Below are 16,389 nucleotides of genomic sequence, written 5' to 3' on the forward strand. Positions count from 1 at the left end.
AAGGGATTCACTTTTGTCACTTTCACAGAGCTGTATACTGTTAGATTTACACACGTATATGTACGTATACCATACGGTCAATACAATCCCATACATTACTGCAGTTAGAGGGCTAACTTATTCAATGTTTGTGAAGGGTTAGTTTCTTTTTTGGTGTATCATATGGGTGTTGAGGTGTCAAAAGGAAAGACATTCAAGGGTTTAAAGGAAAAGATGACCTTGGATTTATTTTATTGTAAGAAAGGCAGGCTGCATTTTTGGATAGTGTTGTAGGGATGCAATTGCATCATTTGAATTATGTGAGTGATAGAGATAAAGGTCACTTGATAATGTACACTTTGTTTGAATGATCAAAGTAAACAAGTGTGATAGAGTCAGGTCATGTAAAACAATATTATTATTTCATGGTGCAGTGTATTTGTACACTGAAAAAATGCAGTACCATACATCAGATATTGAGTCAGAATACAGCTGTATGTCTTTACAAGACATTGATGTGTTAATGTTTATCACCGAACATTTGCATATTTAGTGCACTGCATGTGGTTGCTGTATATGATTGCATGCATATGGGTTAACAGTGTAAGGTTGTTACTGTTGTTTATGTTAGTTGCACAAATCGAAAGGTGTTTCGATTATTACAAGTATTAAGTATATTTGGAAGACACAGAAATAATTACACTTGACAAGCTGTTCAAGGTAGTGATAACTAAGCATTTATTATTTCTTTTCTCGTTTTATAGCGAACCACAAGTTCGGGTTCGACAGCAGTATGCAAGCACACAAGTACACAAGTTGGTGTGTTCCACAAGTTTTGGTTCAACACAAGTTCGTGTTTGTCACAAGTACACGAGTCCAGCTGGTATTGATGTCTTCAATAAATGAACGAACCTGTGCGTTCCAACTGTGACTGACTGAAGTAAACTTTCACCTTTATGTAGTACGTGTCTACATACAGTTCGCAAACTGGATCCAAAATGGAAGGTCCACTGCATGATAGTCCCAGCCCATCTAGTGACGTTGCTGATGAACAACCGGTCGTCAGTGATCCTCCCCAGGATAGAGCTACCTCAGGATTGGTGGGAAACGCCCAGATTGGTGGTATTCTACCGGAGCAAGCTATCCCGAGCGTACCAAGACGTAACCCTGACGATTCGGATGACGACAGGTCAACCACGCTATCATCAGCATCACGACGAAGCAACAGGTCCACATCATCTAGAGATAGCGGAAGGACTGCAGCGGCTTCCCGACTGCGTGAGGCCAGAATCAAGTTGGAGCTAGCGAAAGCAAGAAAGGAACAACTGAAAAGGAAACAAGAATTAACAAGAGAACAGTTGAGATTGAATGAAAAACTTGCAAATCTTGAGCTAGAACATGAAATTGAAAACGCAGAAATTGAAACACGTGTATTAGAATGTGAAGTTCATGATGTTGTTGGTAAGCCACAGTACGAAGTTAATGAAAAGAAGGATGAAGTGAAGTCCTCAGTGTTAAATCCTGATGCTCGAGTGTGGTCAGGAGCAAAGGGTAATGGTGTCACATATGACCCGGTAGAACGTAATTGTACCACGCCAAGTAGTCCAGTTGAATATGGTGGAGTTCGTATGTCATCTCATGATTTGTCTCATACACCTAACGTTGCTGTAGATGATTGTGTGAGAAGCAGTGATGTGTATAATTCTAACATGAATCCAATATTTCATGCCATTAATGTTGCTTTTAGCTTGCCAAAGCCAGATTTGGTTACCTTTGATGGCAATCCGACTGTGTATCGCAGCTTCATTAACAGCTTTGAGGTTAATGTGGAACAGAAGGTGCTGGATGATAGGACCAGACTCACTTATCTCATCCAGTACTGCTCGGGTAAGGCCCGCAACAGCATCGAGAACTGTGTTCTCATGGAACCACGTGAGGGTTATGCTGAAGCGAAGAGGATTTTGAGAGAGCAGTTTGGACAACCGCACGTGGTAGCGAATGCTCACTTGGATAAGATCCTGAAACGTTCACAAGTCAAGCAGAACGACCATGCAGGACTGTGGGATCTTGCGCGAGATATGAAGCGTTGTGGGATGGTTCTAGCCCAGATGGGTTATCTTGCTGATGCAAACGGCTCTGAGACACTACTCAAGATTCAACGTCTGTTACCCGTTCACCTTCAAGCAGAATGGGCGAGGAGAGCCCATGCCATGATGGTGAGATGTGTTGTGCCCAACTTCGACTTGATGACAACGTTTGTAGAAGAATCCGCCCAGTTGGCCAGCAACATCTTTGGACGAAACATCGGGAAAGCGATTCCAAAGAATGACAAGTCGAAGAAAGAAACACGACCCAGAGGGACAGCGTTTGCAACTCAGAGGGTCGATGAAAACACACCACGTCCCGTCCAAGGCAGTCGAGATCGTCCTGAAAGGAAATGTCCTTGCTGTCAAGGAAAGCACAATCTCACGTCCTGTGAATCCTTCAAGAAGAAAGGGGTAGACGACAGACGAGACGTAGTTAGGAAAGCGAGACTGTGCTTCAATTGCCTACGACCATTTCACTTGGCTGTAGGCTGTCTTTCCAAAGCTCGCTGTGAAGTAACCGACTGTGGTAAGAAGCATCATGCTCTTCTGCACACAACATACAATCCTAGTCGGAACTCTCCTCGGCCAGAGAACCGAGAGGACAGTACAAGGCAAGAAAACCAACAAGGGGTAAAGCAAGATAACCCAAGCTCTTCAAGTGGTAGTCAAGGAGACGAAAGGTCGGGTCGGTCGTTCACCGCTCATTCCTCAAGAAGCAAGATCTGTCTGAGAGTCGTACCCGTAAAGGTTGGAGGAAATGGGAGACAAACTACAACCTGGGCCTTGTTAGATGAAGGCAGCGATGTTTCGCTGTGCACGAAGGGTCTTGTCGACAAGCTAGGTCTCACTGGGACGGAAAGAAGCTTCAAGCTGTCTACAGTGGACCAGACAGGAGCAAGCAAACGTGGCCTTGAAGTTTCCATGTCAGTCCAAGGAGTTATGGGCCAGGAAACCTTGACACTGGACAATGTTTGGACTGTAGACAGTCTTCCTGTCGCCGACGAATGTTTCCCCAACTCAGCAGATGTAAAGGAATGGTCACACCTAAATGACATCGCCCTTCCTTCCATGGACCAAGGAGAAGTGGAGCTATTAGTGGGAGCAGATACACCAGAAGCGTTCTGGAATTTGGAACAGAGAGTCGGCAATCCGAAAGAACCCTATGCAGTTCGAACTCCACTAGGATGGACGCTTATGGGTCCCGTGTCCGGGAAGCGACAATCCATGACAAGTTTCCATGCGAATTTTACTCGCCTTGAAGACGACTCCCTCGAACAACAGTTGAAGCAGTTCTGGAGGGTGGACTTTGGCGGGTATCTCAATCAGGACAATGTTGGAGATTCGGTTGAAGATCTTCGAGCACTGAAGGTGATGAAGGAATTTGCAGTGATGGTCGATGGTCACTATCAAGTCGCTCTACCGTGGCGCAGTTTTCCACCTGTCCTGCCAAACAATCGTCGTTTGGCCGAGGCGCGACTTGGGTATTTGAAGAAGAGGTTGGAAAGGAACGAAGCCCTACGTGACAAGTACGTAGAGACAGTCAGCGACTACATAGCCAAAGGGTATGCAAAGGAAGTCGAGTGCATACCGTCGGATGTATCAGCTGAGAGCGCCACCCAAGAAGAAGCTTCAAATGAGCCAGTTTGGTATCTCCCACACCACGCTGTAGTTCATCCTCGTAAGAAAGACAAAGTCCGCGTTGTGTTCGATTGTGCGGCGAGATATGGAGGAACTTCATTCAATGAACAATTGCTCCAAGGGCCGGACCTTACCAACAATCTAGTCGGCGTGCTTACGAGGTTTCGTCAGGAACAAGTTGCCATAGTTGCCGATATTCAGTCTATGTTCCACCAAGTGAAGGTTCCGCCCAGGGACAGAAACGCCATGAGATTCCTTTGGTGGAAGGACGGTGACTTGGCTCAGGAACCAGCCGAATACTGCATGACTGTACACCTATTCGGCGCCACGTCTTCACCTAGTTGTGCCAGTTTTGCTCTACGGAAGACTGCTGAGGATAATCGCGGACACTTCAATGAAGAAGTGATCAACACAGTGAAAAGGAACTTCTATGTGGACGATTGTCTTAAGTCTGTTAAGGATCGAGCTGAAGCAGTGACTCAAGTAGAAGACATTCGTGACCTGCTCAGTCGTGGTGGATTTCGGCTCACGAAATGGTTGAGCAATGACCGCGACGTCTTAGGTTTTATACCTGAGGAAGATAGGGCAGCATCGGTGTCGAGCCTAGATATCGACGAGCTTCCTGCAGAACGCACTCTAGGAATCCTTTGGGACGTTGAAACAGACTGTTTTGGCTTCAAGGTGCATTTCCGTGAGAAGCCTGCAACGCGACGGGGAATTCTGTCGATAGCCAGTTCCCTCTATGACCCCCTTGGGTTCGTTGCTCCCTTCGTGCTGCCAGCCAAGATTCTCCTTCAAAGGTTGTGTAGAGTAGGATTAGGCTGGGACGAGCCTATTGGAGCCGAGGATGAGAGAGAATGGCGAAGATGGATGGAAGACATTTCCATGTTGACTGACTTGAAGATAGAGAGATGTTTCAAACCGAACGGTTTCGAAGTCGTGTCAGCTGAAGTGCATCACTTCTGTGATGCCTCCGAAGTTGGATATGCGTTTGTTGCATACCTACGCCTGACTGACAGAACAGGACGGATACATTGTGCCTTTGTTATGGGGAAGTCGCGACTTGTTCCAGTGAAAGTAGTATACATCCCCAGATTGGAGTTAATGGCAGCAGTGTTGGCCGTGTCCATGGATCATTTCATCAAGTCAGAACTTGACATCTAAGTCAAAGACAGCGTCTTTTGGACTGACTTAACGTCTGTCCTTCAGTATATCCGCAGTGAAAGCAAGAGATTCAAGACGTTTGTAGCCAATCGTGTGGCAAGGATCCATGATGCCTCAGAGGTGTCTCAGTGGAGATACGTAGACTCAAGGTCTAACCCAAGTGACGATGGATCACGTGGCCTGAAGGCACAGGAACTACTCCAAAACCAGCGTTGGCTCAAAGGACCAGATTTTCTGTGGAGAGACGATGACTGGCCCATTCAGCCAGAAGTCTTGGATTTAAGAGGAGACACTGAAGTGAAGAAAGCAGTACCAGTATATGCGACAGCAATCAGAGCTCAAGTCAGCGACCTCTTGCATAGGTACTCTTCGTGGAATCAGTTGAGGAAATCCACAGCGTGGCTTCTTCGTTTCAAGAAGCTTCTCCAAGTCAAGGCTAAGGGAGAATCCACGGATGATCTGAAGAAGCCCACTCTATCTGCCGACGAATTGAAACAAGCAGAGAAAGCAATCGTGACTCTGGTTCAACGCGATGAATTCAGCGCTATCCTCGAAGGAAAGCAGATGAGCGGTACAGTCATGTCCAAGCTGAACCCAATTCTGGTGGATGGCATCATTCGAGTCGGCGGAAGATTAGAGAACGCACCACTGGATGATGAGACGAAACATCCTATCATTTTGCCCTCTGATCACCATGTGACAAAGCTCTTGATCGTTCATCACCATCACCTAGTAGGTCATTCGGGGGCCGGGATGACTTGGACAGCCCTCAGAGAGAAGTATTGGGTGTTGAAAGGAGGGGCAACCGTGCGAAAGGTGATAGGCAAGTGTTTCTCATGCAAGCGAAGAAATGCCAAGAAGATGGAACAATTCATGGCAGATCTTCCGAGTAGCAGGGTAACCCCAGACAAACCACCTTTCTCTTATGTGGGAATTGATTACTTTGGACCAATCATGGTGAAGCAAGGTCGTAGCCGGGTCAAACGTTACGGGTGCCTGTTTACCTGTCTGAACTGCAGAGCGGTCCACCTAGAAGTAGCAAACACTTTGGATACAGACTCCTTCATAAACGCACTGAGAAGGTTCATCAGCAGGCGAGGTAAGCCATCCAAAATCATCAGTGACAATGGGAGCAACTTTAGAGGTGCGGAACGAGAACTTCGTGAGAACCTGGAAAGTTTGAGCCAAACGCGTGTGACTAACTTCCTCGCAGAGCAAGGCATTGACTGGAACTTCAATACTCCCACAGCTAGTCATATGGGCGGAGCCTGGGAACGGATGGTGAGGTCTGTTCGCAAGATACTTACCTGCTCACTTGGACAGCAAATTGTCAATGATGAAGTTCTGTCCACGCTCATGGCTGAAGTAGAGTCAATCTTGAATGCTCGGCCACTCACTCAGTTGAATCTTGACCCGAACGATGACGAACCTTTGACACCAAACCACTTGTTGATCATGCGAAAAGGCTCTAGTCTCCCTCCAGGTGTCTTTGATCAGAAGGACGCATATGGCAGACGCAGATGGAGACAAGTGCAATATCTCGCTTCTGTCTTTTGGAAGAGGTGGCAGAGGGAATATTTACTTCTGCTGCAAGAAAGGCAGAAGTGGAATGCCCCAAGACGAAACCTAGCTGTCAACGATTTGGTCTTGGTAGCGGATGAAACCACACCTCGCGGACAGTGGCCTTTGGGTAAAGTGGTTGAAGTGTACCCGGGAAAGGATGGACATGTTCGACAGGCTCAAGTGAGGGTCGGAACAAGATTCTTCAAGAGGCCAATAGCAAAGCTCTGTCTGCTCGAAGCCGCTGAAACGTAGTGATATAAGTGGATGACTTAATTGCAGTCATCAGACTTGATACTCTAGCTTAAGAGTTGAATCGAATGTTTGATGTTTGTTTATTCAAAGGTTAAGCAATGGCCTTTGAGATGTAAGCGCGAGTAAGCCAATTTGACAGTTATTTTAAACTGTAGTTATTTGCATTAAGTACATGCATTTGCTGTTGAACGGTTTGTATGTGTATAGGAAGAATTTCTGCCGCCTAAAGATTGAGGTTAAATGACCATCCTGTGGGTTGCTCATTGGGGGCCGGTATGTAGAGGCAGTATTGATTTATTCAAGAAATATTTGATTGGAACAATCTAGACTGTTACACCCCCTTTAAGGTGCAGATCGTTACCTTGGATACACCGTCAAGTGCGCATTCCTTCGGTTGCTTGCGCACTGATTTTGCTTTACGTACTAGTATGCTGCATGCGTACTGACATGATAGCTAGCCACGCAAAAGACATGGGCCAAGATGTAAGACACGATCAAAACAGAATGAGTTTGGATCTGTGATTGATTTACTTTAGGAACCTAAACAGTTTGGTAAGAGAAATTATGATGGAAAACAGACGAATATTTGATTGCTGTAGCTTTGTTTAATCCTTTATGTAGTGATATGTGTTGTGTTGTTAGTTTGTAATTGAGTTCAGAATTTAGGTTGACATAACGATTCGATACGGTGTTCGTATAGAAAGTGATTACACGTAGAACAGTACGGTACGCTGTAGGTATTGATTATCGTACTTGATTCCTGCTTAGCAGGCAGGGAAGAAAAATGTTGGAAGTGTGAGTGTATGATTGAAGTTTACAATACTGTGCATGTTTTATTTAGGAATGATATAAGACTCCATATTCAGAAGAATATTGTGTCATGGTTATATAGGAATGAGAATCAGATAAAGGGATTCACTTTTGTCACTTTCACAGAGCTGTATACTGTTAGATTTACACACGTATATGTACGTATACCATACGGTCAATACAATCCCATACATTACTGCAGTTAGAGGGCTAACTTATTCAATGTTTGTGAAGGGTTAGTTTCTTTTTTGGTGTATCATATGGGTGTTGAGGTGTCAAAAGGAAAGACATTCAAGGGTTTAAAGGAAAAGATGACCTTGGATTTATTTTATTGTAAGAAAGGCAGGCTGCATTTTTGGATAGTGTTGTAGGGATGCAATTGCATCATTTGAATTATGTGAGTGATAGAGATAAAGGTCACTTGATAATGTACACTTTGTTTGAATGATCAAAGTAAACAAGTGTGATAGAGTCAGGTCATGTAAAACAATATTATTATTTCATGGTGCAGTGTATTTGTACACTGAAAAAATGCAGTACCATACATCAGATATTGAGTCAGAATACAGCTGTATGTCTTTACAAGACATTGATGTGTTAATGTTTATCACCGAACATTTGCATATTTAGTGCACTGCATGTGGTTGCTGTATATGATTGCATGCATATGGGTTAACAGTGTAAGGTTGTTACTGTTGTTTATGTTAGTTGCACAAATCGAAAGGTGTTTCGATTATTACAAGTATTAAGTATATTTGGAAGACACAGAAATAATTACACTTGACAAGCTGTTCAAGGTAGTGATAACTAAGCATTTATTATTTCTTTTCTCTTTTTATAGCGAACCACAAGTTCGGGTTCGACAGCAGTATGCAAGCACACAAGTACACAAGTTGGTGTGTTCCACAAGTTTTGGTTCAACACAAGTTCGTGTTTGTCACAAGTACACGAGTCCAGCTGGTATTGATGTCTTCAATAAATGAACGAACCTGTGCGTTCCAACTGTGACTGACTGAAGTAAACTTTCACCTTTATGTAGTACGTGTCTACAATGACAATTACGATAACATACCATACATCAAAATTTAGTACATGCATCTATTCATTCAATATCGCATTCATATCGTGATAGTGCTATACATGTATATGTACTATCTCATTTGCACATATAAATCCTGAATGACAACAAATATTTCCATTGATTCAAGGTCCAAATGAACAATCATTCCCTAGTCTGGAGGCAAATGAACATGTATGTATATGTACTATGCCATTTTGAGTCTGCCCAATTGTTAGAGGCTCAACACTATTTTCTTTTCTTTTTTTCTTTCCTTTTTTTCGTGGCCCATGTGGGCAACGAAAATAATTTCATTTTCTGGTCGTCAAACAATAATCTTTAGTGAAAGTAAAATTCCTGAATAATAATAACTAGAAATATCACTGAAGGTGATTAATACCCCCGCCCCGTGACAACAGTCTTACCCAAGGAATGATCTTTCCTTGATCTTCTGCCATTTAAATGCCGTTACCATGGCAACGCAGCTTCCGACATGTCCGAAAAATATGTCTTGCACATCTTCCCACCAAGACTATTGTGTGTGCCACATTTCATAAGCTTTTGTCAAAAACTGAGGAAGTAGTTCAATCCACAAGATCTTTCCTTGATCTTCCGCCATTAATATGCCATTACCATGGTAACGCAGCTTCCGACACGTCCAAAAAATATGTCTTGCACATCTTCCCACCAAGACCAATGTGTGTGCCACATTTCATGAGCTTCAGTCGAATACAGAGGAAGTAGTTCAATCCGCAAGATCTTTCCTTGATCTTCTGCCATTTATATGCCGTTACCATGGCAACGCAGCTTCCGACACGTCCGAAAAATATGTCTTCCACATCTTCCCACCAAGATCAAGGTGTGTGCCACATTTCATAAGCTTTGGTCAAAAAACTGAGGAAGTAGTTAAATCTGCAAGATCTTTCCTTGATCTTCTGCCATAAATATGCCGTTACCATGGCAACGTACTTTCGGGTGCTGTCAAAAAATGCATCTTGCACATCTACAACCAAAGGCACACATCTGTACCAAGTTTCATGGAAATTGGGCAAAAACTGAGGAAGTAGTTTGCAACACAAAATTTTCCATCATTTTGGCTCATAATATGTGAGCTGTTACCATGGCAACATACTTTTTGTCACTGTCAAGAAATGTGTCATGCTGACCTATATCCTAAGACAAACATTCAATATGAATTCCATGAGAATTGGAAGAACACTGATGAAGCAGTTTTGCCATGAAGCATTTTGCCCAATATTTTACCAATAACATGCCGTTACCATGGCAACGCACTTTTTGCCACTGCGGAAATATGTGTCTTGCACATTAACATATTCAGATGAACATCTGTACCTAATTTCATAAAAATTGATCAAAAACTGTGGGAGGAGTTCGCGACGCAAGATTTGTACCCATTTTTGCCCATAATATGCCGTTACCATGGCAACGTACTTTTGGGTACTGTCAAAAAATAAGTCTTGCACATCTACAACCCAAGGCACACATCTGTGCCAAGTTTTATGGGAATCGGTTGAAAACTGAGGAAGTAGTTCGCGACGCAAGATTTGCAACGGACTGACCGCCCGACCGACCGCCCGACCGACCGTCCGCTGATTCCTATATACATGTACCCCCTTCAAACTTCGTTTGGCGGGGGTATAAAAAGCGTTAGAAATAGATTATTGAAGCAACAATTAAAATAAATAAACTGATTGCCATGTGCAAATTGGTAGGTATAGTGCTTCAAATACCACATATTTTGACTAAGAAGTACAAAAGAACAACAAATAAAGATATAATGAAACATTAAAATACTTGTGAACCAGAATTACCTGTGCGAAAGTTAACAGGTATGACAAAAGGGCTTTTAGTACTGTAGGGATACCATATTGTGATCATGATCTCTAAGTTTAAAATATTCAACGTTAAATTGAGCCTCAAACATGATTTTCCATAACAGGTATTCATAACATGATTACATTTAACATTGAAGTAGCCTATACTGTATGTTGTATAAATATTACTACTTGTATTGCTAGATAAAATCTCAGCATGAAATTCAGCCATGAGAACAATATAGTTTGGCTAAATTTCACAGAAAAACACGAAGTTACAAAAGACGGAGTTACATCCATGACGACCAGCTGTGTTCTGACAACCCCGGTCAAGGCAGGCAAGCCGAAGTGCGAGCAGTTATCAAGCACTGAGCCAAGAGTTATTCTCCCTTACTCTGGATGACGAAAACACATTTAAGAAAATACACTCAAATTGTCAGTGTCCTGATTATTTTCTGTCTTACTACATTTCGATCTAGAGAGAAAAAAAAATCACATTTACAATGTTTATCCTGGGACCTAATTGCCTCGCTTGGACCCCTTGTTGGTCATTGATGCTTTTCAAACAGATTTATGTTTGGTCTGTAAAGATAATTAGTAACATGTAAATCCAATCATGTATGTATATAATGACAGAGCAAGTGAGTTTAACTTGTTGAAAACTAGTCTGAAGTATACTCCGGCAGGTGTCCGTGGAAGATGTCTGTTATCGTAAAATCAGTTCGTCCTCATCAGGTTAAAGATCTACAGAAGATGCACAATGAATGACAGATGTTTCATAAATAAGTGATAACAATAGAATATTTTTGTACTCAACTTTTTCTTTCTCATCTTATTCAAAAACTCTTAGATTTCTTTAGTTTTATTCATTTATAATCAGCTCCTGTTGTTGTTCCGTCTATATCTGGAGTCCAAAATTTGCACATTGAGCTAACAGTAGCAGTACTTGATATACAATGTATTTCCTCTCAGGCTGTTTGCAAGATACATCAAAATCATTATTTAAACTCCATGAGAAACACCTTTAACCAACTGATAATATCACAATGACGATGAAACTACAAAATGGACCGACAATCAAGTGAGTGACTCAGTAAATATGAATTTTGACATTACTGCTAATGGTAATTCCATTTGGTGTTTTAAAGTGTTCAGTAATAGTCCCTAGACAGACTGGTGTTAACTTTTATGCAATGGCTTATCTTGAATTTCCGCGAGACGCCTTTGGCGTTTCTCTTCCAGCTCAATCTGTACTTTATAAATTTTCTCGGTCATGGATCGCGGGATCCTCGTGAACATTTGCACTAGACTGTATAGTTAGATTTTACACATTTTAATTTATGTACATGTATCTTATATTAATTAATTTTAAGCTAATTTATGCAGAAATATTTAATTTTGCCTATGAATAAAAAAATAAAGCTCCAAGACTTGTAATTTTTGGTTAACATATTCTTTTCAATATCCTCAACAATAATATTGAAGCAAAAATTCAGCTTCATAATTATTTCTCATGCATTTTATTGTTTATTGAATTTCTTATGTATTTCTGTTTTTTACTTTTTGTTTTTGTTTTTTGTCAAAATTTGTCGCAGAAACTTTTTAAAGCATAACCAGGCTAAACTAAATCATTATCAGTCATTGAAGTAAAAATATTTATTTTCATATGAATTAATTGCAAAAACACAATTTAGATTGGATTTGTACACAAAATCATGTTTTTGAGCAATTTTGGGGTCGACAAATTTTTCCAAAGGGGCGTGGCTTCAAAACGGTATGCCCGGGAGCAACAAATTTGGTCTCAAAAGTTGTGCGATACTTGAAAGAAAAAAGTCGTAAAATGTCGCGGCAAGAGCATCAAGCGTTGCAGAATAATCACGCGAAACGTCGAGGGGGGGGGGCAAACAAAATACTTGATATTTTTCCTACATAAAGTTTTGTATAAGATACCGGTACATAAAAATCATATTTACACTGCATGAGGAACACATTCATTTTACTAATAAAATCACATTGACTTTCATACTACAAAATGGACAGACAATAAATTCAGTGGCTGGGTATATATGAATTCTGACATCATTGCTAATGGTAATATCCATCTGGTGTTTTAAAGTGTTCAGTAATAGTCCCTAGACAGACTGGTGTTAACTTGTATGCAATGGCTTACCTTGAATTTCCGCGAGACGCCTTTGGCGTTTCTCTTCCAGCTCGATATGTATTTTGTAAATTTTTTCAGCTATGAGGTGGTAATACCCTTCCTGCAAAGAGAGTGAAGGATTTTATTTTATGTCAACAAAATAATGAAAGTTAATATTAAAGAGACAGTGCAATCTTGATGGAGACTAGCCCTTCATTTCTTATACACATATATTATACATATATGTATAAAAGAATGCTCAGAATATCTTTAGTGATGAGTTTCCATGGTTATCAATTGAGTATATGAATATAAGAACGACCCAAGTCCATGGAAGACCATTTCGAGTAAACTAAAAAAAACTTCATATCTTTTTTGTTTGTCCAATAATATTCTATTTAACTGTGATGTGATGGGATGGCAACATTGTATATACAAATTAGAACATTTATATTATTATGACAATTAACATTAACATTAATTGTGGAGAGGCCATTTTGTGTGATGGACTTCAGTCGTTCTTTTATTCATATGGACTTGGGTCGTTCTTTGATTCATATACATGATATTCTGCTATAGAGATGAGAGAAGGACGAGAGAGGGCGCTATAATATGAATGTAAGAATGACCCAAGTCCTTCATTCTTACATTCATTTAAGATTTAACTCATTTATTTCAGGCACTTCCGGGGGTAATTAGGATTTATCATTTATACACAAGATGAGTCCATGCATAAGCTACAATTTCCCATGTCAAACTGAATTTGGCCAAAAATTGGACTTGGGTCGTTCTTATATTCATATACTCAATTGCAAGCGTATACAAAAAAGAGAAAGAGAAAAAAACAACCATTTTAATGTTACCTAGAGTGCCCACAACATACAGAATATATCTGACAAATTTGCCTCTCAATTGCATAGATAAATGCACTATAAAGAATATAATCATTCAAGCACTTTAGTCAGCAAGTTACCCTGCTTGTGGCTCGTTCAAACATATCCTTCTCCACCTTGCGGGCATAGTTCACCACGTTCACCATGCGCGTGTCTCGCAGCGCCTCTTGGTTAGGAGAGGGAAATATTGCTTGTACTCTGAAAAAAAAAAGAGCAATGAAACCCAATAATGTGTGAATTGTGGGAATGTAGTGAGATTAGTAGAACTCATAAGCAAAGTTTGAGGGAAATCAGACAATCCGTTCAAAAGTTATGAATTTTTTAAATTTTTGTGCAGCCATCGATTGCTTGATGAGAAGACTACAACACTTTGTGATGTCACATACAGAAAAACAATACAACATAAAAGGAAAATAAACAGAAAATTCCAAGATTTTTCACTTTTCTAGTATACTAATTAAAGAGCACGTGACTTACCTCTGTCAAAATGCAGGGGAAATAATTCCAATATCAACCTTAACCCTTACAGGGTCGGGGGGGGGATCCGCCCCCCCCCCCTCGACGTTTCGCGTAATAATTCTGCAACACGAGAAGACCTCGTCATGAGGCTTCTTGAATTTTTTCTTACAAGTCTTGTGCAACTTTTGAGACCAAATTTGCAATGTCCACGCGTACCATTATGAAGCCATCCCAATTTTAAAATGGCGTGTCACCCCAAACGGGCACAATTTGTGTACATTTCCTATGGAAAACAGTGCTCTGTCATGAAACTCATAGAAACCTGACTATTTTTACTATTCATCACTTTGGTTAATTAATTTTATGCTAATTATGGTAGAAAAGTGGTCCATGACAGTTTCCATTGAAAAAACAGAGAAAACTAAAAATGTCGCTATGGCAACTGGTATGCCTGCGCCATAATGCATGATTCTCCTAATAGGTCTATAGTACATGTGGACAATGTGTGATGACAGTTTTACATAATTGACAAAATATCAAAATGACATGTTTGTCACAAATGTGTCGAATGTTCACCTTCCATTATCTAGGTTTAATTGGATGAATGGGAGAGCATGTATTTGGGGATTTGAGGACTTTTACTTGAATTTGACCCTTTTATAAGTTTATGCATTGAGTAATTTTCAAGGCATGGAGAAAAAGTGCAATTTCTGTATCAAATAGTAAATTGTTACTATTTCACCTGGCCTTTGACCCTTGACCTATAACAATATGACCCTAAAATTCATTAAAGAGAATCACTGTCAGGCAGAACATGCATAAGTATGGACTAAGTTTCAAGACATCTTGAGCCTTTTCCGAGATATGGAGGAAGAAGTAAAGTTCAGCACTTTCACTTGATCTTTGACCTTTGACCTTTTTGGCAAAAAAAAAAAATTCCCAAAAAACCTTTATTGGGTAATACATTACACCAAGTAAAAAAAAAAAAGAAAAAAATCCTGCAGGCATTGCAAAACATTAGGGAAATAGTAAATTTTGAAGAGTTGATCTTGACCTTTGACCACCTGACCTTTGACCACATGAACCCAAAATTCCCTAGATAATCACTGCCAGTCAGTACATACATCGCTATAATATATGTTCCATGAAGATACCTTGAACCATTTCGAAGATGTATACATGGAGAAAAACTGTGAAATGTTAACATTTTTTACTTGACCTTTGACCTTTGACCTCATGACCCGAAACTCTCACCACAGAATCTTAATTGGGTAGTACATGTATACACTAAGTTTCAAGAAAATATCTTCTGCCATTGCATGGATATGGAGGAAATAGTGAAATTTTGAGCATTTGTCCTTGACCTTTTGACCTTTGACCTTGAGCATGTGCAACCAAAAGTTGATAGGCATAACTTCATCCCCTCATACACATACATGCCAAGTTTCATTAGGCTACCGCAGAAGGTTTTTTAGTTATACTGTCCACAAAATTGATTACGGACGGACGGAAGGACGGACAACCCGTAAACATAATGCCTCCGGCACCACTTCGTGGCAGAGGTATAAAAACAAAACTAGAAAACAAGGAAATACATAAGAAATTCCAAAAACAATGAAACACATAAGAATTTAAATGACTTTTGGAAGTTTTTATGATGTACCATTATTGTTGAATATGTTATAAGAGAATCTGATACAAACCCCAAAATAGACTCTCAATACTTTTAATTAGTGTTTAACAGGCTAAAATCAGATGTTGGGTTTAATTTGCATAATTAACCCATTCATTATGGGAACCTGGTATACCAGGTTCCCAAGATGAAGGCAAGAGTGCCTGCTTTTGTGGCCTAAATTCATGCTCCTTACTGTGGTATAATGCCAAGAAATGTGGGTTTGATAAAAAGATAAGAGTTTAATATCAGCACTGTTCTCTTTCTGTTGGAAAAATGTGTATTCTACAGTATAATTTACCCCTTTTCTGATATTGTTTTCTGATATTGTTTGCGTTTATTCTGCTATAAATCCTGTATGAACATGTACTCATAGCGCTCAAAGCTGAGCTCCATACTTACAATTTATGGACTAAATGTGTTCTCAGCTCCACAGTGATGAGAGCATGCCAAGGTTGACTAGCTGCTGTTGATGGCATAACTGTATAGTTAGGTGGGCTTTCAGCAGTGAGTAGTGCTTTGATTCCCTCAAGGATGCCGTCGAGCTCGTCAGTTGCAGGCGCCTGGCTGTTTGGGTCGGAGGAATTGGGGTCGATGCTGGCCATGGTGTTGATGGGTTTGCTGACAGGGCAAATGCTGTGTGGTGGCAAGCTGTTAGGGGTAGATACAGGGAAAGATAATCATTTCTTATGGATTGAGTTCAAGATACATCAAAATTTGTGTCATTATTATAAAACCAATTGAAATGTCCCCAACATCTCCATACATCCAGGTCAAAATTCCATTAGAAGATTGTTAGTATACAAATAATGAATGTTTATGAGTGCAATGAACAGAATA

At 40.6% G+C, this 16,389-nt stretch overlaps 1 protein-coding gene across 1 annotated transcript; it reads left to right on the forward strand.

Annotated features, from left to right (window-relative positions):
• Positions 1-977: 977 nt before the first annotated feature.
• On the forward strand, positions 978-6,683 carry LOC139743691 (uncharacterized). Its single transcript, XM_071654150.1, has 2 exons — positions 978-4,682; positions 4,914-6,683. Exons 1-2 carry the CDS (start codon positions 978-980, stop codon positions 6,681-6,683), a joined length of 5,475 nt encoding a protein of 1,824 aa, XP_071510251.1.
• The last annotated feature ends 9,706 nt before the right edge of the window (positions 6,684-16,389 follow it).

This window comes from Diadema antillarum, unplaced genomic scaffold (genome assembly GCF_040938485.1).
Source record: "Diadema antillarum isolate AM-2024a unplaced genomic scaffold, OU_Dant_1.0 seq00001103_RagTag, whole genome shotgun sequence".
NCBI lineage: Eukaryota > Metazoa > Echinodermata > Echinoidea > Diadematoida > Diadematidae > Diadema > Diadema antillarum.

Coding starts and splice junctions, on each gene's coding strand:
- LOC139743691 (XM_071654150.1), top strand. CDS start 978: ATGGAAGGTCCACTGCATGATAGTCCCAGCCCATCTAGTGACGTTGCT. Junction 4,683..4,913: donor ACTTCTGTGATGCCTCCGAA/GTTGGATATGCG, acceptor TCTGTCCTTCAG/TATATCCGCAGTGAAAGCAA.